Source organism: Pyxicephalus adspersus, chromosome 5, assembly GCF_032062135.1.
Source record: "Pyxicephalus adspersus chromosome 5, UCB_Pads_2.0, whole genome shotgun sequence".
NCBI lineage: Eukaryota > Metazoa > Chordata > Amphibia > Anura > Pyxicephalidae > Pyxicephalus > Pyxicephalus adspersus.
Genome location: NC_092862.1, coordinates 107605623 through 107627651, shown reverse-complemented (window position 1 = coordinate 107627651; position 22029 = coordinate 107605623). Strand labels below are relative to the sequence as shown.

Here is a 22029-nt window from a genome sequence, read left to right as displayed (position 1 = left end):
ATTGGTTTTTAGTTGCTTTTGGCATTCGCATCAACAGCAAACTTGTATCTCAATTACTATTGGATATTTGCTTTTGGCATTCCCAACAGATGTCAAGCAGGTACAGAATAAAAACCATGCAATAAATTTTAGAAAAAAAGTTATTTTCTGTTTGAAGCCTTAGGCTTCTGTGCAGCTGTACTGTATGCACTGTAAATATTTCTTTTTTAGATTGATTGCTTATTGCATTGTATTCATAAATTCAATACTATAGACTTTAAAAGACTGCACTTGAAAAGTGTCACCTGTTTTACGGGCTATGCTGAAAAAGAAAAGCAGCTTTGTTATGTGGACATTTGTGAAGCAGTGTATGGTCATTGATATGAGTAGAAAGACAATGAGGTGCAGATATCCAGAGATATTCCCAGGCTTTTATAATTGCCCAGTGCGTTCTTCAGAGGGAAAACAATATGTTAGGCTCACTGCAGCAAATAATGAACCTTACTTAACAGAGCATGGTTTTTGAAGACAAAGTTAAGTGCCTCAACCTCCAAGCCAAAGTACTGTAGCCACCACAAATTTTATCTGTTTGGTCTGAGCAGAAGTAACTGCTGTCTAAACTGCTGTAGTAACTGCTGAAGTCTAAAGGCACATTGGCAAGTGCAAGCCTGGCTTCTTGAATGGGCATCCAGGACATTTCTTCTCAGGCCACATGCTTAAACAGGCCTAAAATGGCAGAGAACAGACACCACTTCAGGTTCAGTTTATGTAAAACTACACAAATTTAGACTTTTGATAGTATTGTGGCTTAATCATAATAATACAGTATGTGACCATATAGAATAGCCATGAGATGGCACCATACCAGCAGATAGTATAATAAACAACCATCAGTTCAATGAAACAGTAATGTTTTTTTGCGATTTCACCTTCTGATTAATGTTACGTTCAGTGAAGTTCAGGACAGCTTTCGGTGAACAAGGACTGAGGTGGACAGGACATCCAAATGACATTGGGCTACTCTGGCAGCAATTAGGAAGGTACTCCCCACAGTAGTTGGGCCTTCTGACAAAGTTGCATGCTATTTGGCAGTCTGCACTCTGGTGCTAATGATAAAGGGCGGCTCGCCTGGCTCAAGATTATTTGCCCAGCTTCCCCATGAGGTGTGACTTTTATGTACCCCTCAGGAAGAGGAAAAAACAGACTAATACTCATCTAGTGTGCACATGGACCCAGGGAAATAAGTCAAAGGGGCCTGCATCCACAATGTAGGTATTTGTTGTGCTACAAGTGCTCATTGGTGCAGTGTGAACAAGTAAACATCAGTAAAGTAGTGGCAAGGGGGATTATATGCGTCAGGGTAGGATGGCGGTGGGGGTCTATTCTTAAATATTCCCTTTCACGTGTATATAAGTGTGCAATGCAAGATTAAGCAGGGATGGGCTAAGGGAACGAAAAAACATCCATCTCAGCAAGAAGGGCTCAATAAAAGTTGGACATGCAACTTATGCTGGTCAAATAGTTCTTAGTAAAGGAGGAATGGGGGGTTGCACTTTGGCTTTTTTAGTTTGGATGCTAAAAAAAAAATATTGCAACCTGTTGTGCAGGAGAGTAAAGAGTACACAATCGGCAAATTAGAACTGGAGTCAAACTACTTATAACCAATGTCATCCAGGAAAGGTTTTATGTGACACAGAACAGAGAAGCTGTAGGATAGTTGTGAATTTTTGCAGTCTGTGTATGCATTTCTATTGAGTTTATAGGGGATTGAAGGGGTAATTAGACACAAACTATAGGGCTGACTTACTAAAGGATCTTAGGCTGTTCACTTACCAAGCTGAATTATCTCCTTGTTACAAATAATACACTTAGGTTAATGAACACAGTTCACTTTGTAGAGAATACCCAATCATGTGCAAGGATATCCAAGAAATCATGATTTTCCTTTGCACATGATTAGATGAATAAAGTTCATCAGAGCTTTATCTCATTTTTTAAGCTAAGTAAAATATCCAATGCAAGGGTATAATTCACTTTGCAAAGACAACTGCCTATATATCTTTTATATATCAGCCCCCATGACTCTATTCTACTTTCTGTATTTTCTGCAAAAAGGATAGGATATGTTATGAAAGAATTATATTATATATTGATCTTATTGCTGTGGGCTTGAGGGTGAAACTGAAAACTTGCCAGTCACTAATATTTAGTGTAAAAATAATCAGTTTTTTCAAATTTACAGTTATTTCTGTACTTTAGATATATCATAATAAATGATAAATAAAAACACCTTTGTAAGACAGGATACAAACCTGTGCTCTGTACACCTTCCATCTACATTTGTGAACACGTGTTTCTTGAATATGAATATAATGACAAACCAAATACCTATTTAGGATCACAAGCATATCACAATCTTCTGGGAATCATACTACACAAAGAATAAACTTATTTCATCTTCTTATTTCTTACGGTAAGATAAGATCATGTATAGGATTATCCTGCATAGGTGAAGCCCCATGTTTTTTATGTATCATATACTGACTGTGACATGCAGGTCAGTGGTTTAAGGTTAGATTACAAATCAAATAAGCTTTTGGCAACTTGGGATTTAAGCAATGCAAAGTCTAAAATGCACTGTCAGGATCAGTAAAAAATACAGCATTTTATATTAATCTGGCATAGTGAGTATAGATTGAGTTCCTAAGGTCATATGCTCATACAGTTTCATTTCTGCAAACAATGAAGTACACTAATGTAAAAAGTGCATAAAAATGTACAAGATCAGTAAACAAAATAGCAACCTCTTCAAAGAGCAATTGCATAAATCCACGAGCATCCTTTTGGTAATATTTAGGCAAAGAAAAAAAAACAAAGAAAAAACATAAAAGACTGTTGTTCCAAGATCTGGTGGGTAGAAATCACACCTTATCAGTTACCTTTTCAGCAACACAATGGCAGCCACACAGTGGGGATCCCCTTCCTTAATTTCTACCCCTTTTGACATTAGTGGTTTGATAAGAAATTACTATTTTGAACTGGGAGGAATTGAGGGTTTACCACTTTAAGGGCCGGGAAATCAATCCTTTTAGCAGCGCCATGAGTATTACAGCACAGCTCTATTTAGTTGTAAATAAACTGTATTTACTGGCCTGCTTCAGGCTTTTATAGACAGATGATTTATGTGTCAGTAAATCACGCAATCACTTTTATAACCCAGAATCCAGCGCTTCTCCCCTACGTGTATATTGGACTCGGTGAAGTGCAGCAGAGACAGTAGTGGTCCAAGAAACCAACGTGGTGCTTTATACATTCAAAACAAGTACTTGACACTACTCATATGCTATTACAAAATTGCAAACATAAATGTGTGGTGCATACAGGGACATTAATGACATTAAATAAGTGAGCTATGGAAAATTTGGGGTAATGTAGTTTGTGCCATTTCCCAGTACCGTGCACAATTTTTAGTCTCAAGATATTTGGTAACTTTTTATCTGTCTCTTTGAGAATTAACAGAAAATGAGGATTTTTTTGCGCTTGTGCTAAAAAAAATTTTTTTTTGGATGGCTGTCTGCAGCTCACCCACATACCACAACTAAAATCATCCATAGGAGAAGACAACGCTTTATCTTCCCCTGCTGAATCACTGTCATTTACGTCTACTAGGACAGAGATATCATAATCATTGTACATATGAAGGTCCTGGAATAAACATTTGAAGCTTCTATCACACCGTCCACTCCACTCGGACATCTGGAAACACCAGCAGTACGTCCAAATTGATATCGGTCTCACTATCAAATCACTTACAAGTAGCAATTTGGTATCACAAGGCTCCTAATGCGGAAAAAAGCCCAAGCAATAATACTAAGTCTCCCCTTACCCCTGAGGAAGCCCAGTCTGGGCGAAACGCGTCGGGTGGGACACTTTACTGCCATCTTTATACCAAGTATGATACTAAACGATATTGCTATTTCTTTTGCGAAACTAGTGGTTATATGTTAGCCTAGGATTCATTTATAGAGACATAGCTCTTAATCTTTTAAATTATGTTGTTGGAACAATAAAATTTTGTGTTTTTAAATTTGACTCTGGTTGCCCTTCAAAAGCCTGGCTTTCCCTCCCTCCTCTTCTTTTCTTCCTCCCACAGATACACGATATGTAATCACAGGCTGGGCAAATAGGAGTCCACTCCTCTTTGATTACCCATTGGGGCTTTCCTTTCAGGTGGAACAAACTAACAAAAGTAGTTTTATTTAACTTTTGGTAGACAGTTGCGCTAATATTTTTTGTATAAGATTTGCAACTACTAAGCGTTTAAGTGAGTTTTCATTGAAAAATATGCATTTTAATGTCTTTGTGTGTGTGTGTGTGTGGTCCCTTGCTGTTTAAAGAGTAAATCAGGCTAATCTATAGCCTTATATTGCTATTTTTGCTTTTAGTTAGTGATAGTTTAGTTATTGTAGGGTGGGGATGCTCAGTAGTAAACACACATTTTATTTTTATGCAAGGTTAGTTAAAAGGCTTATCTTCACCACAGAATAAAAGTTAATATTGCAGTATAGCTGTCCTTGGATGCAACGGCTGCATTCATTTTTTTTCTAGGCTTTTAGCCAGGTCATCCTACAAATAACACATTTTGTGGTATTTTTATGTATACACATATTTCACTGTTGTATCATGATTGTCCCCCTAGCTGGAACTCAAATATGTCTGCCTTTGTTTATTTTTACATAGGGATTTTTGGAGATTAGTAATTTACATATAACTTCATACACATGTTAGATTAACAAAAATTAAATCTGATGTGTGTAAAATGGTCCCTTGAGGTTGTTTATCAGTCTGTCATGGCGGATCAATGAATGACCAAGCAGGGACGAACGACTACTACCTTTCCGATGGAGAAAAGCCATGGGGTGGCACCTACACACCCTTCCCCCTTCACCTTCCAAAGAACAAACCATTGCAGTGTGTACAGCCCTCATCCTTTCTCCTGTTACTGGAAACATGATGTTGAGAGAAAAGCATTTAACCCCCCTAGCGTTCTAATTCTGTCATTTTTTGATGCAAAAAGTGATCCTATTTTTTTGGCGTAGAAATTTTTGTTTATATTGTGGGCCTGTAATTCTCAGGATTAACTCCTGGGTATATTTATTATATTTATTTATTATATTAGAATCATGTAATTTATCCAAAAAAAAAATTTTATCCAAAAATTTCCTTCTGAAATTTTCCAAACAAGGGTGCAAAATTATTGATAAATATTAATTAATTAATTAATTAATTATTTGCAGATTTTAGAAAAAAAAATTTACTTCAATTTAGGAAGTGATTAAAAAGTCATTAAAAAGTCAGATCAAGGTCAGGGCTAATAGCGTGCAAAATGTAAATCAGGGCACTGGGCAATGATGCTTGGTGCACTACAATGTGTATTTATACTTTTATTATATGTTTTGATGTGTTTTTACTTCAAAAAAAAAAATTTTAAAGCAGATTACATAGTAATCTGCTTTTAAATTTCCCGCCCCCAGAATCCATCACTCCACCGCATCACCCGGAAGATGTCACACATCTTGCCGGTTGATGCGGTGGGGATGTCCCCGCCCTACTTCTTTCCCCTGCTCGCATCTCCCGGAGGCTGATCTCTGGGTGATGCGAGCAGGAGAGTGAGCAGCGGGGCTATCATCCCCTACTCCCGGAGGCTGATCTCACCCTCCGGGAGTAGGGGATGATAACCCCGCTGCTCACTCTCCTGCTCGCATCACCCAGAGATCAGCCTCCGGGTGATGCGAGCAGGGAGCAGGCAGTAGATCCAGGGGCTGCTGCCAGCGGGAAATCTCCGCTGGCATCACCCTCTGAATTTACAATTGGTGATCGCATCTGCAGTTAGATGCGATGCACCAAGCAGAAATCCTGCAAATCCTGCAGAACTGCAGATGCGTGCATCGGGGTGGTGGGGACCCGGGCGGTATTTAAAAGCAGATTACTCCGTAATCTGCTTTTAAATTTCCCGCCCAGCCACGCCCCCCCGACGGAGAAGCGCCCCGCCATCACAGCGGGATCGTGAGATCGCCGCTTGAGCACGGGGATAAGGTAAGAGGGACCCTCAAAGGTACCCCGAGTGTGACTCGGGAATACCGCTAGGGGCGGGATTACCGCTTATTTGCAATTTTTTCCACCCCGAGTCACACTCGGGAATACCGCTAGGGGGGTTAAAGAAGGAGAAGTGAGGACTTGCAGTTGTGTGAGTTGTCTATCTCTGACATTCTGCACCCAGATGGACAAATCTTCCAGTAAACCCCCTAGATCTAAATAACAGATTGAGCCTGTGTATTATTACTCCACCAGAAGAGAGAATGAAAAAAAATCCAGCCCCCCCTATGGGGATGCAAACTACACATACCCTTTGCCTAAATGTTTTGCTCTTGAGGTATACATTTTTCCATTACTATACTACTAACCAACTTTAGGGACCATAATTACTAATGTTTAGTGTTGGTCGAATAGCTCACTATTCGATTCGGCAGCTATTCGCTCGAATAAAGCAAAAAGATTTGGGTGGCCGAATGTCAAAGTAGAACACCATTAAAGTCAATGGGAGGAAAAATTCGGGTTTTTTTCAGCACTGTGTAGAGCTTCTACAGCCTCCAAACAGATGTAAAAAGATACATTATAAAAGGATACATAAAAGGATACATTGTAAAAGGATACATAAAAAGATACATTATAAAAAGATACATAACACTATTACATACCCCTGTACTTCACATGAATATTAAAGTGCACCTGTCAAATCAATATTAGGCTAAAGCTAGGTACACACTTCCAATAATTATTGTTAGAAAATGAACGATTACGACCGATCAACGATTATGCACGATTATACTTGAACAATCATATTGTGCACAATTCTGTACATGCTGTAACAATATGATCGTTCATATAATCCACCAACAGTGTCCACACACTAGATACAATCGTTTGAACGATGCAGGGAGGGACATGTAAAGGAGAAAGTGTACCGCAGAAACATGCACAATCACTGAACGACACGATACTGTACACACCTAGTTTTGCCACTTTGCCACTTTGCCATGATATTATTATCTTTAATCTTTTTACCTAAAGACCTTTTTTCCAAAAAACAAATGAACTGGGTATAACTGATAAATAGGTATCAACTGTCATATTTGCAGCCGTTAAAAGGTATGGCAAACAATAAAATAGCTTTTTGTAAATAGATGCAAGTGAAAAAAGATTAAAAAAAAAAAACATTTGAATAGAGAAGAAAACTTGTAATTAGAAACAGAATTGCCAAACTGTGACTACCAGCTGAAAGAGTTACAAAATTCTAACTTGTTGTTCTAGCCTGTAAGTAAATGGAGAGTAATTTGACCATTAGATTGCAAACATCCAGAAGCTATCAATCAGAAAAACAGCAAAAGCACAAATGGTTACAATATGATGCTTATTACACTGTAATTGTGTAATTACACTGGCAAGCATTATGTTGATTGCTCCTTATTTCTCAAGCAATTAACACACTAAAATAACACAAAACACCATCCACAACTTAATGATTTACTGTCATTTCTCAGGAAGCAAAGTTTTTATAGTGTGTTCTGTAATGGTATTATTTAAAGCTGACGTTTAATCTGCTTATATTTCCCTGGCTTCTCATTTTCCCCTTATGGTAATGCTAATGAAAATTTTAAATAAAGCTTTTTTGCTTTTATTACCTAGCTTATTCTAGGTAAATCATGCCTGGTTAGTTGGGTAGGGGGACACTACATAGATACAGTACTCTGCACAAATCTTTAGTGGGCATAGTGGGGTTATTCTTGGGAGGAATTATGCAAAAGTCAAAATGCCTTGATGGGTCAGTCTGGAGGAGTAGGCATTCCTAGGCAGGCATGCAGACTGCCCTAGGTAATGACTATATGTGATCCTAAGCCTTCATGATGGACTGATGGACGTCAAGGAAAATATTGGACCAAAAACAGCAAGTCTGTGGAGAAATGAGCTGGATGATGTCAGAGGCCTTCCACTTAGGAAAGGGTGAGCTCCAGTGGAAGAACACATTGTACAGTGAAAACAAAGTAGGCAACAAGGCCAAAAAAACTGTGCAAGAATTCCAGCTATAAACATTTCCTGCTCTGCTCAAGGTTATCACTGATATTTACAATAATTATTACAGTTATTTTCCTTCATTTTAAGTAGTAGAAAATAGTTGAAGTGTATATAATTCACGTCGATGAAGAAAATTTTGGTGGCACATAAAAATTTGGACATTATTTGTAATTTTCATCTTTTATTAAAAAATAAAAATATTCTAATAAATTCTTATATTCTGAATGACAAATTTTCACCATTATATTGCACTAAATTCTTGAACTGTACTAGAGACGGAAAAACAAGGGAGGCGCAGCTTGACGTCGGTGTTGTCTTAAGTCGCATGAGGCAACGAATGCTGAGCCGTACGCTTTAGTATTGTTTCCACCATTACAACAGTCACCCACCCCGCAAATACCAATTCTCATCCAATTGCTTTATTTTATTTATTTCTCAGATGCTCTTTTAGGTAAGTCTGATCTTAACTGTGTATTTTCTTTAACAGTTATATTTAATGGCATCAAATAGTTTGACTTTTATAACTATTATTTCCTGTTTGTTCTTAAATTCGAATAAAATAAACCAATAATGAGTGAGAAAAAACAAATGAATATTTTGCATTTCTTTAATAATACCAAAGATAATGCAACTAATGATAATAGTAACAATAATAATACTTCACTTAACAGTGAGCTGATCAATGAATCAGAGCCTCCACAGTCCTCGTCTGGCACCATTAGGAAGATCATTATTTTACAAATGTATTTATCTTTTTAAACAAATTCATATTAATGGTGCGCGGGAGTTAAAATTATGAAATTAGTGGTCCATTAAGGTCTGAAAGGTTGGCGACCACAGCTTTAAAATTTGGTTTTATATCTGATTACATGCAAAACCTTTTGATTCTGCCCAAAATCAAGAATGTGTTCTGACGAGGAATAGGAAAACAAAGTTAGGGTGTTTCTTTGTATTGCATCAGTAGGCATCAGTAGGCAGGGCAGACACATTAATATTAATAGTTAATAAAGCAACAACATATTACACAGCATTGTACATTAAATAGGAGTTACAAACCACAGACAGATACAATGACAGGAGGAAGAGAGGACTCAAAAGAGCTTACAATCTATGAGGCATCATGTTATTAGGATTTCAGTTTTAAAATGGATTAAAACATAGGTAAATAAGTGAAAAATATATTTATTATCAATATTATTATTTTTACTTTGATGTTTTAAGCAAACTATGCAGAGCACCATGCTGGGCTTTCTCGACAGTTATAATCTGCCTGCACTGCATCATAAAGCCCAGATACCCAATGATGACATCACTGTGTTGAAAATAAAATAAGTGATGAAAACAGGTGTTTACGCTAGTAATTATTATATAAATTGGGAGGAAAGGAAGAACCAGAAAATACAAAATATAGGCAGATTACACTTTGGCTGTTTGCTTTACCCATGCTTCATGGGTCTCTGTTTAGATCCTTAATTTTGGTCCTCTCGCCTGTTACTTAGACAGAAAGTGAAAAGAAATCTCCATAAAGAGGACAAAGCTATAAAATTCAGTCTGAGGATCCAAACCTCCCCCAATCTACTACAAAACACTTTTTTGTATTCCACTTTGTGACCCAGTTGATGTCATTCCACACTACTTCTTGTCTCCTTAGGATACCTTAGGGTTCCAACTTTCCCCACTAAAAAATCAAGGTTTTATTTGACTTTACATTGTCCAATAACCTGATGATTGGCTGTTACTATTAGAAATAATTTCCCCAATCCTATTTTAATAATTTATTTTTCTGATCTTTATATGTTTTACATAATGTAGAATGTAAAGAGCCCAACAGCTAGAAAGCTTCTATTCATTCTTCATTTGTAATGGAAGATGATAGATAACGTTCGTTTAAAATCAATATTTAGGTATAATGTAACAATGGCCTTGTGGTTTATTTTCACTGTTTGTGCTTGATTATTCTGCCATACAAAAATGAACAAGTAATAAACTCCAGGAAAGTGACTATTACAAGATATTACATACATACAATCCATACTTTTTATTTGCAAAGAATAGCCTATGTCTTTAATGTCTGTCTGCTATGTGTTCTTCTATTCAAGCTGATAATAAAGCAATGTATCCACTACTTTCCAATATTTCTGAACAGTGTATAGAATTATTGAAATACAGCTGGGAGGTCTATTTCCACTAGCAATGATACATAATAATTTAATTTTGTGTGCTTTTCAGAATGCAGAACATTTTGTGAATGGAAATATACATGCTGCACTTTCCTCCTTCAGCTTTTCTAATGTAATTGATATTCGTAAAAAAATCCTTTGCAATGCTATTATTACTGGGCTGACTGAAAGTAGAAATATTGGATTTTTCATTTTTTACATATGTTTGATTGTAATTCTCTTAATTGAGTGTTTGTACTTTACTGTTATACTATCACAATGAAGGTCTGCATTAACACCAGGCAGATAGAAAAAAACACAATATTTACAGTTATATTGTACAGTAGAATTAGGATTGATTTCACTACCAATGAAAAGTGTATTTTTATCAATGACCCACATAAGACCTAAGGTTTTAACAGGGGTTCTCCAGAAGCTAAAAATTATTTCAAGGGTTCCTCAGAGGTAAAAAGGCTGATTTATTAAAGCTTTCCAAGGCTGGAGAAGATAAACTTTAATCAGTAAACCTGGGTGATTCAGCAAACCTAGAATGGAACTGGTCCAGGATTTAAAACATTTGCTAACAAATACCAAATTACTTTATTAAAATCCATTTCAAGTTTGCTTGATCCCCCAGCTTCACTGATGAAAGTGTATCTTATCCAGCTTTGGAGAGCTTTAATAAATCAGGACCTGTTTTCTCCACATCAGCCACAAACCCTGGAGATCCACACCACAGTAATTAGAGAAATCTAAATGACACATATACACTTAACCTGACCATGCCAGCCATTATTATTTATGCTGAAACCACAAACACCCCAAAATGAAATTGCATGAGTGACTGTTATAGTACCACAGATACAGTTGGACCCCACACTACTCGTATGGCCCATGTCAGGCCTAAATTCATAGTTGACTGGCCCTGGCTTTTTCCCAGAAGTGTATGAAGTAACCGCCAATGTGCAAAAATATGTGTGGGTTAGTTGAATCCCACAGGTAATCATAAAGATTCAAGAGAATATGAAAATTACTACAATCATTTTATACCTTCGAGTATCCCAACAATGCTGTACTTTTTATTGCTCCAATCAGCAGAGGTTGGAACTTGAGTTGTGCGACTTGGACTTGAGTCTGGCTTAAGTCACCCAATAAACGATTTGCGACTCAACCTGGGGGTTTCGTCCAGCGGCTTGCGACTCGACTAGGGGGTTTTGTCAAGCGACTTGCAACTCCACTTGCAGTGAGTCTTATATAACACTGCCTTCCTCCCTGCTTTCCTTGCATTCTACGTCCACGGCTCTCCAAGGCTCACTGCCTTCCTGCTTGTCCCCTTCAGCTGTCAGCGCAGAAAGCCAAACTTAGTGTACTTAGAATGCAAGGAATGTGGGGAGGAAGGCATTATAACAGACTAAACATGACTTGCAAACAGCTTGATAAATTAAGTGACTTGACTTGGGACTCTACTTGGAAGAAGTATTCGTGACTTGAGACTTGACTTGGGACTTGGTGTCAATGACTTGGGACTCGACTTGGACTTCAAGGGTGACGACTTAGTCCAACCTCTGTCAATCAGCATATTTCATGCTTACAAAATTTGTTGCGGCAATGATAAGAAAAGCAGTTTGCCACACTCTGAAATGTTTCTGCCTTAGGGTGTGACCTACGTCACCTTTACATATGTCTTGTCACTTATCATACTAGCTTCCAATTAACATTCAACCATTTGAAAGCCATTAATATTATTTGAGTAAGCTGTTAATGCAGTAAAAAGAGATACTTTAGTGCCTATTAAGTGCAAAGGCTGTTGATGTGCTTAAGACTTGTGATTTCACCTTTCATTGGTTTAGAGCACTCATCTCTTGTCATAGCTAATTGCACATGACAATATTAATGCAGATGATGGTGTGACTTTCCAGTTGCTAAATGCAGTCCCCAACGTGAAATTAGTTTGCAATCTCTTAACTAAAGAGAGCTATTATGCTACTGGTAATAATACAGAACCACTGAGCTTGCGGTACTACTTTATTTTTCTCTGAAGTCCTATAAATATTACAATGGAATTCGTTCCTCTGTGATTACATGGTGGTAAAGCTTTGTTGCATGTCTACCCAAACTGAGAGAGAATGTTACAAAAAATCTGGCTGCAATGGACCGTATGCTGGCAAAGATAATATGTCCCATGATATTTCATTCTTAGAAATTTTTCTACTGTGTGACCACCGATTGAAAGAAAACAAAATGACAAAATAAAACATTAAAACAGTTTAAGTACTGATTGTTTATGGGTTGAATGGATCCGAGGCATCTTTAAGGCAGGGGCATTGCTTGGATTGTAAAATTGGATTGGCCAAAAAAGAAGGAAGATGGTGGCACCCAGCAACAGAATAGGAATCGCGGGTTTAGCTCTATTTAAGAGTTTGTTTGCACCATAGCATATTTAGTATATAAATTAGAAAACCTTTTTAGGCTGCACTCTCATAATATACATGTAAGGCCTGGTCAGTACCAGTATTCTCCAGATACCCGTCCCCCAATCTATTGCCACAGTCCTAATTTATAGCAGCCTCGGGAAACTTGTTGTGTGTATGAGCACTCAGGTTCCCCCAGTGCGCAAGGGATGGTGTCTGGACATAGGCTGGCAGCTGACCAGAAGCCCACAAATACAGAGTACAGAAATATCAGGAAATCTAAAAACAAGCCAAAGTCAAAACACTGGAAATCGGTCCACCAAGCGAGGTACAAAGGGAAGGGCACAGGCAGAGACGGGGTCACAGGCAAAGGTCAGTCCAGTCAGAGTTCAACAAATAGTCGGGAACAGGCACAGGTCAGTAACAGAGAAATACTCAAAATTACTCCAGCACAGGTAAGCCCAGCAGACGCTATAACAGACACTGGTGACTGGGGGCAGAGAGGCTTTAAATTCCCAGCAGCCAGTAGCAGTGCAGCACTGAGTCAGGAGCTGATCAGCCTCTAGAATCCCCTTCAGCTGTGCACAGCCTACCAAGGGATGCTGGGGATGCCATAAATCCATCAGGTTGCACAACGATAGGGAAGCAGAGCCTGGTACTATCTTAGTTCTCCTGGCTGCTGAAAATGACATCTTCAAACAGAACAAACAGTGTTTATTACTGCGATGGTGCACAGCACGGAGTTCTGAACAGATGGGCATTTCCTAACAATACACTTTTTTAAGCAAACTAAATTCATATGTGAAATCGGGTTGTTCTTACTTTGGGATAATGCAGCCCAGCACTGTTGTTTTGAATGTGCCCCTCAAATCAGTACATATTCCTTCTAATACAGATTTGTTTAATATATCCAAGGCTGTTACAGGTCTTACAATATAAATTAGAATCATATACTTAATTTGTTTTTTGTAGTACTCACTTTTACAATTCAATCTGTTTTGTCAGCGTTAACAAATATGAAATATTCTAAAGAGCAGGGTAGAATAAAATCATTAATCAATGCTGCTTTTCCTTAGTATTGGGTACATGAAATAGGCATGAAATCCTACAAGCATGCAGTTAGCTTCGGTGCACCTGTCTGCCACTGTTAGTGTATTTTACTCTTTCTTTCTTCCAGGGTGATTATCTGCAGACAAAATACTTGTCTTATGGTATTTTTATGTTTAGGTGAAGACCAGGCTTAGAAACTAAAAAAAGGAAAGTCAAACCTGACATATGAGAAATACAGAAGCCACTATCTTAACCATCTTCTAAAGCAATGTAAGTTGTGGGGTTGTAGTAGTGATCATTTGACCACTAAATAACTGGCATGGAATAAGTACGGAAAATAGGTGTACTTATCTGCATGTTTTAGGTGTGTTAGTAATCAGAAACATTCATCAAGGTAGTGTTTATTTCCCAAAGAAGGTTGGTAATGGCTGCACCAATACATATTTCAGGTCAGGTGTTGTTTAAATGTACATTTTAACTTCCTAGTGTACTTGTTAATCTTTTTTTTTTTTTTTTTTTTTATTGAAGGATGTATCAATACAAAACAATGTGATTAGTTATACAATGCAACTAATCACATCATAATGGTTACAAACACAACAAAAAGAAAAAGTGCAAAAATACATTCAAACAAGATACAATAATAATTAAGACAATCAAACAAACGTTCGCTTTGATAACATAGTCAAGATTTTCCCAAGAATATCGGAGGATCATTATAAGGACTCAAAGGTTTTCATTATTTTTTGTTTTTTGGTCGGAAGTGATTAAGTATCAATATAAGGCTCCCAAGTTTCAAAAAGTTTTGAGACTTTATCCAACGAGACCTCAATCCAAGCCATTTTAAAAACAAGATCAAGTTTTTCCTTGAAAAGATCTAACGTGGGTGGGTCGGGGTTCATCCATCTGTGAAATATTGTTTTTTTGGCCACTAAAGAGAGAATAGTCAGCAATGTCCTGCTTTGTTAATCTTTTTTTATTTGTTTTTCGTTATCGTTATTCTATTTTTTTTTAAATGCCTAAACATCGGCTAGAAGTTACACCTCTGGATTTTGCCAGCAGTGCCACTGCCAGTGCAGTGGGTATTGCAACCCGGTATTTATTTATAAACTCAGATATTACAGTAGCCATATACTTCTCAGTTCTGTCCTTGTTGTCCTGATGTAAGGAAGAACTGCATATAACACACAAAATTTTCAATGTTATATTTGTTCAATGATTGTTGATCCTTTCCTTCTTTTATTGAAAATGACAGAAAGGTTTTTTTGTGCCAAGGTAAAATCTCAGCAGGCTTTGGTAAATCTACTTACTGTCAGGTATCTTTCTGCTTGTCTTGGCTGCTGGGAAACATTCATGAACAGAAACATAAAAGCAACATGAAGCAACTTTTTTTAAAGGAGGCTTTACCATTGAAATAGACATCACCAAGGCTTTATTTGGTAATAAACCATATTCCATTTTAACAGGAAAATGTATTAGGATTTCGGTAAGCCAATGTCAGTTACAGTTGAACTATGAACATCAAACATTATAATCTCACTAAAATGTCTGTACTGACTATCAGTCCAAGAGGACAGAACAAAAGTCATCATTTACCTGCTGGCAAGGTAAAGCCACAGTTAGGCCATGGAACACAAATAAACAAAAAAGGGGGAGTCTGGATGGGAACTTGCTTGTAGCTGTTTTAAATCAAGGAAACCTATTTATTATGGGTGTTATACTTCATCATTGTTACTTTGATATGGAGCAGTCTGTAACTAGCATCAATACAAATGTTTTTTTGTTTTTTTTCCTTGTGACATAATGGCTGGTTTCCAAAAACTTTTTTCTTTCTGACAAATTAAAGAAATTCAATTTTAAATGGAAAAAAAGTAGTTAAATGTTTAAAAATGGTTAAAAGATATATATACAACCATATGAAAAAGGTAAAAAGTGAGTATAATTAGATTTAATAAATATTTATTTTATTCTGTGTTTTGAACTGACACTTTTTTAACTTCCCTTTGTAGCAATGATTTATAAATTGCATCTGAGAATAGTTGAACGTTTATGGACCTGAGATGTCGGATGGGAAAAGACAAATTGTGGTGTACCAAAATGAGGATTTAATTCTGTAACATGTGCCACTGGCCCATTATAACCAACTCAAAAGAACAAAAAAAGTAACCTGTAAATAAGGGAAAAATATATACAAGCCCAAGTAATTTTTTCCCCTTTTTAGGTAATAAGGTTTTAAAAAAACACCATGGATGTATTTACTTTCATTTCATGACAATTCTATTGAATACAGTTTTAAATGTTAGCAGTGATGGTGGCATTGTGTTCCCTAGGTTTATATTAGAGTCAGTATTTACTTTTCATTTCAAGACAATTCTTTTAATTACAGTTTTGAATGTTAGCAGTGATGGTGGCATTTTGTTCCCTAGGTTTATATTAGAGTCAGTGGGCCTTATTAATTAAAGCTCCCCAAGACTGGAAAAGATAGATTGACATGACAGAAAGTGGGTAATCCAGCAAATCTGGAACTGGTTTCTAAAAAATGATTTGCTATTAGTTGGCAAATGTTTTCAATCTTGGCCCAGATCCATTCTATGTTTTCTGAATCACCCAGGTTCCTCCATGATAATCTTTATTCTCCAATCTTGGAGAGCTTTACTAAATCAAGCCCAATTAATTTAATTAATCCTGCAAATGTCCTCTTTTGTTTCCAGGGTTGTTCTTTGTGCACTGAAATTGTAAAGCAAGGTTGTCTCCGAATGGGCAGGTTTGTCTGTAATGGACATGATTTCAAATGGGCTGCAAACACAATAAATCCTAACTCCAGCTAATACTGTTGTATATTCATGTTTTAGTCAAACGTTAAATAATAGGATTTTGTTTTGACAATAGTTTTATAAATCTAAATGAAATCTGTCTGTTGAAAGCACCCCTTGATGTAATATAGTTTGCAGGATATATGTCCAGGTAACTGACATTTTGGTGAACAGATTGGCATGTTAAAGGAAGAAGAATATTAATAGCATTACCGGCAGGAACAACATTTTGTGCTGAAGAACCTAACAGACTGCATCATATTTATACTTTTTTATTTTACTATATTTCTATTTTAACGTCTTATCCAGATTTTTATTCTGCTCCTATCTTATTGGATTTTCTGTACATAGATGTGTGCAGTCACCCCTGGAGTACCATTGCTTGCTAGCAGATGGCATTATTCTGTGGCCTCCAGTTACTCCCTGGCTATCACTTATGAATGCTCTGTTATATGGCAGCTTTCCAAAAGGAGCAAGAAAAATGCATATGCAAATATTGATCATAGTGCATTCAACTGTGGAACTAATGTGTCTGTCTAATATCTTTGGAGCACATGGAAAGGAAACATAAAGAAGAACATTACTGTCATCACTGGAATTTAATTAACTAGAACAAACATTTGGAGGCATCACAAATCCATATGGCTTCCTCGTGACCAAACATGATATTTCTGCATGTTATCAATGCAAGCATAACAGAACCCTGCAAAACTGGATGACTATGCTTGACTCCTCTGTATCATATAAAAAGAAAGAAGAGGCTGTAAAAGCAATATTGTCACCTGAAAAGAAAGATTACTAGGTTATTGGACAATGGAGTCAGCAAAGAAATCAATTGATATATTTACTCTACCATGCTATGAAATCAACAGAAAGAAGTCCATTATTTTGTAACTTTTATTTAGGACAGACAGGTATAATATATATATATATATATGTCAGTGTATGATCCAATTTATTTTAAACCATATGAATGCAGGTGACAGATGGGATCTGGTATTACCTAAATTGCAAATAAGAATCACACTTAACTAGAATATAGTATTGATAGCCATTTTGTTGTGATGGTAAGCAACTGCTGAGTTCTTCTACATTTAGGTGTTGGGTCACAATGTAAGTCTTTAGTGGCCATAGACTTACGTGTAGTTGTAGCTGTTTGTTTCAAGATGTGTAAAAAAAGCCATGTTGCGATCAAACTGGCAGATCTATCTTCAATAAATGAGTGTCATACCATATCATATTGGGGTAACAAATAAGGCATTCGCTTTTACGTACTTTTAAATATACATGTATATATATATACCCTGTATGTACTCCAGCCTTAGCTGCATGTCATTGCTCAGAGTTGGCTTTCCGATAATCCACAGACACAAATGTGAAAGATTTGTTATCTCACAGCAGAAAGTATTGTAACAGGGATCATCGTGTAAATCATGACTTGATATTCACAAATGAGGTGTGGCCTAAGCATGTTGGACCTTTTTCCTAAAATATTCCCTTTAGATTGTAGAAAGGAAATGGACCTTTTAGTGCTAAACTGGATCTTAGCCAGTAAGAAGCTGATATCTCCCATGGCTATATTTAGAGATTTTGCCCCAGGCACCACTTTTTTTCATACCGGTCACATTAGAGTATGTTGTAAATATATTTACGGCTATGAAAATTAAAATGAGAGTATGCTAATAATGGTAGCATGTCATCTGGTTTATACACAAAACTTACCACTGGCTTTGTATTAATGTATCCCTCATTTCTTGCACCATTTTGTTGGTCTTTATACTTGCTTCATGTTTTTATCATTATTTTGTAAATGAGAACTGTAGCTATTGACACGGTGTTTCAAATTAGATTTATTTAGGGGAATCAGGAACTTTAGTTTTTTTTACTGGTAATTTCCACCCCAGAATTCTATTTGCTTTTCCCCACTGCCTGGTTTAACTGTTTGCACATTGTGTTGTTTTTTATATTTTGTTTTCCAAGAGCAAACAAGTTTTGTGCAAAGAAGTCAAATACATTTAATTAGAAATTGATATTTCAAGTATGAGTTATAGATGGTTTACTTACTTCCTCTTTTTATGCTTTACTCCAGCTGAAATCACCTTGCCACAATTCCTGGATCTATAGCCTATTAAACCATTGTAAAACCAATCATGTAGGCCTTCTTAAACCTAATCCTTTATTTTCTGTATTGTAAAACATGTAAGCCAGAAGATTCATTCAAGAGTAAACAATAGGTGATCTTTTGTTGGCTGTGCCAAATAGAGAAGGTGCAAACTTAGGTGCAGAGCTCTAAATAATAATAATAAAATAGGAGCTTTAAAAAACTAGTGACTCAATTGACAAATGTAATGCAAAACAAGTTTTAGGTTGACTGAGCCTTACAACTGAATGTAAAACAATAAAGCTGTTATGAACATTACTTTCTAGTCTATACATTTACCACTGCTTGAAAAGTTGTTAAAGAGACCCTGCCACCTACTTAGACATTTTAAAGAGATTATATGTGGATTTTTCATATTTTATGTAGATTATTTACCTGTAACAGCTCCCTTTGTGTAGACATCCAAAAGCCATCCAAAAGCGACCATCAACAGCTATGGCTCACCATATTGGTGAGGCTTGCATTTTATAGTGTTCCCAAATTCTCATCCCTCTGGTTGCTACATAGTTATGTAGAGAGATGAAGGAAAGGGTAAGATGCTGGGTAAGCACAAAGGGTAATTAAAAGAATAGAGGGCTTTGGCAAAAAAGAAATCACATCTTCTTGCAAGTTTAAAAGCACTGAAATTTCACTGGATTGATTTAATTAATTAAACACTTGAATATCCTGTGCTTTTCTTTATTATTTAAAAAAAAACAATATATATATATATATATAATCAAACTAGGTAGCTGCTAAACACTATATATATATATATATATATATATATATATATAAATATATATATATTTATAGGTANATATATATTTATATATATATATATTTTTATATATATATATATATATATATAGTGTGTTTAGCAGCTACCTAGTTTGATTATATATATATATTGTTTTTTTTTTTAAAAAAAACAAAAATTTTTTTTTTTGTTTTTTTTATATATATATATATATTTGTATATTTTTTCATGTTTACTAAATGCAATATTAACAGTTATAATAATTAGTTTTTTTTTCCTTGTTTCAGGTTCTTCTCCTGATCTGATGTTAATCGCAGTTTCCCTCTCTGTGACTATATAAAACAATGAAGGTGCGAATTTGCTCCGGAGCCTTTACTGCTTCTTTTGGGTAAATGAGGAGTAGTCATGTTATTATGCTGACATCTAAGCATGAATTTGGTAGACCTGTGGCTAACACGCTCTCTCTCCATGTGTCTGCTCCTACAAAGCTTTGTTCTGATGATACTGTGTTTTCATTCTGCCAGTATGTGTCCCAAAGGCTGCCTTTGCTCTCATACCGGAGGCTTAAATGTCAGCTGCAGTAATGCTAACCTCAAGGAAATACCTAGAGACATTCCCCCTGAAACTGTTTTACTCTATCTAGACTCCAATCAGATAACCTCTATTCCTAATGAGATTTTCAAAGATCTTCATCAGCTGAAAGTTCTCAACCTATCCAAAAACGCCATCGAATTTATAGACGAGCACTCTTTTAAAGGGGTGGCAGAGACCTTGCAGACTCTAGACTTGTCAGATAATCAGATTGTAAGTGTCCATAAAAATGCTTTTAATAACTTGAAGGCCAGAGCCAGGATTGCCAACAACCCTTGGCATTGTGACTGTACTCTACAGCAAGTTCTTCGGAGCATGGCATCTAACCATGAGACTGCCAGCAATGTCATCTGCAAAACAGCTGTACTGGATGAACATGCAGGAAGGGCATTTCTGACTAACGCTAATGATGCCGACCTTTGTAATCTTCCCAAGCGGACAACAGACTATGCCATGTTGGTCACTATGTTTGGCTGGTTCACCATGGTGATTTCCTATGTGGTATACTATGTACGGCAAAACCAGGAGGATGCAAGAAGACATCTAGAATACTTGAAGTCCCTGCCAAGCAGGCAAAAAAAACCTGATGAAGCTGATGACATTAGCACTGTGGTATAGTACTGAAGGCAGGCTTAGGTAATTTGTGGTTCTGCCAGAGAGTAATGGAAAGACTTGGTTCAAATTTTGAACGGCGCTCATTAGAACAAACTCAGTTTAGTTCTAATGTTTGTTGTAAACCTTTTTGCCTTTTTAAAACAATTTACAGTAGCTAAATTTTTTTGCCACTGTTGAGCAAACAATACAAGATAACCTTTGTTTGAATAATACATGGTTGTCTCTTTGATGGTATTCCAACCAACATAACTAGTATGTACTCATTACTTAGAATGCATTTCACTATTTATTAACAAAATATTTATTTTTTTAATTTCAAAGAAAATAAAAGCATAACTTTGAACTGTGCAACACTTAGTAATCTTAATCTATTGTTCTTTAGAATATGATGAAGGACTGGGTTAACTTAGTTATTTTTATAGGTTAGTAACCATTATGCAAAACTGGTATTGGTTTAATACAAATATACGCTAGGATGGAGCAGTGTGGGCAGAAATTTATAATAATAAATATGATGTTTTATTCTTCCTAACTTTAATATTTTTAACTGGAAAATGTATTACTGGTGTGTAGAGCTTTATAGTAAGCACATAGAATGGCAAAGGATATCATTATGAGTGGTTATGGATATGTGTAAAAAAAGGTAAAGCACCTGACATCAATGGTTCCTAATGTGGAAATTGAATTTTGTGCAACCTGCCTCTCTGAAGATTATTTGCATTTTTACCTCTATTCCTCTCAAAACACTTAATCATAATCATCACTGTTCCACTGGATACTAAAAAACCTTATCAAAAGTATCAATAGTGGGAGTCTATTAGATCCTCATGGAAGAGAATAACAATATGGCAGTTGTGTAAGAACTAGCGATTATAGATACAACACAGAAATATGTTTGTATGTTCATTCAATGTAGGTGCCGATGCACCAAAAAACCAAGATCAAGAAAATTGTTCCTTATGAGAGTTAAAGGATGACAATAACACTATAGGTTATTTGTTTCTTCATGTGGTATAATGATATATTTTACATTTTAGGACCTGAAAAAACTAGTCCAACTAATACCTTTTATTTCTTCCTAGTTTCTAGCCTGCAGGGAACTTGCTTTCAAGCTAGTGTACAATCAGTTGAGTGGGTAGCCACTCTAACCTGCCGGTTACTTTTGTCTATTTTTACTGTGAATTTAACCTATATGTGATATCAGTAATATTGTGTGCAAAATTTTTGTTTTGAGTCTACTATGATACTACCAGTTGTCACAGGAGATTTAAGAAGCACTTTGTGCAGGCAGGCAAGAGTAGATTTACTATACTGTCTTTGTACAAGCTGAGAAGTGTCCTCCAGCAGGCTAAAAAGTAGTTGAAGTTGTTATGTGCCA

At 36.3% G+C, this 22029-nt stretch overlaps 1 protein-coding gene across 1 annotated transcript in view; it reads left to right on the top strand.

The window, feature by feature from the left end:
• LRRC3B (leucine rich repeat containing 3B) overlaps positions 1-22023 on the top strand; it is a 105391-nt gene extending 83368 nt beyond the window's left edge. Inside the window, exon 2 of the mRNA XM_072412393.1 lies at positions 19733-22023. Coding sequence (XP_072268494.1) covers positions 19875-20654 — 780 coding nt within the window. The 5' untranslated portion in view covers positions 19733-19874 and the 3' untranslated portion in view covers positions 20655-22023. The remainder of the gene's footprint in view (positions 1-19732) is intronic.
• The last annotated feature ends 6 nt before the right edge of the window (positions 22024-22029 follow it).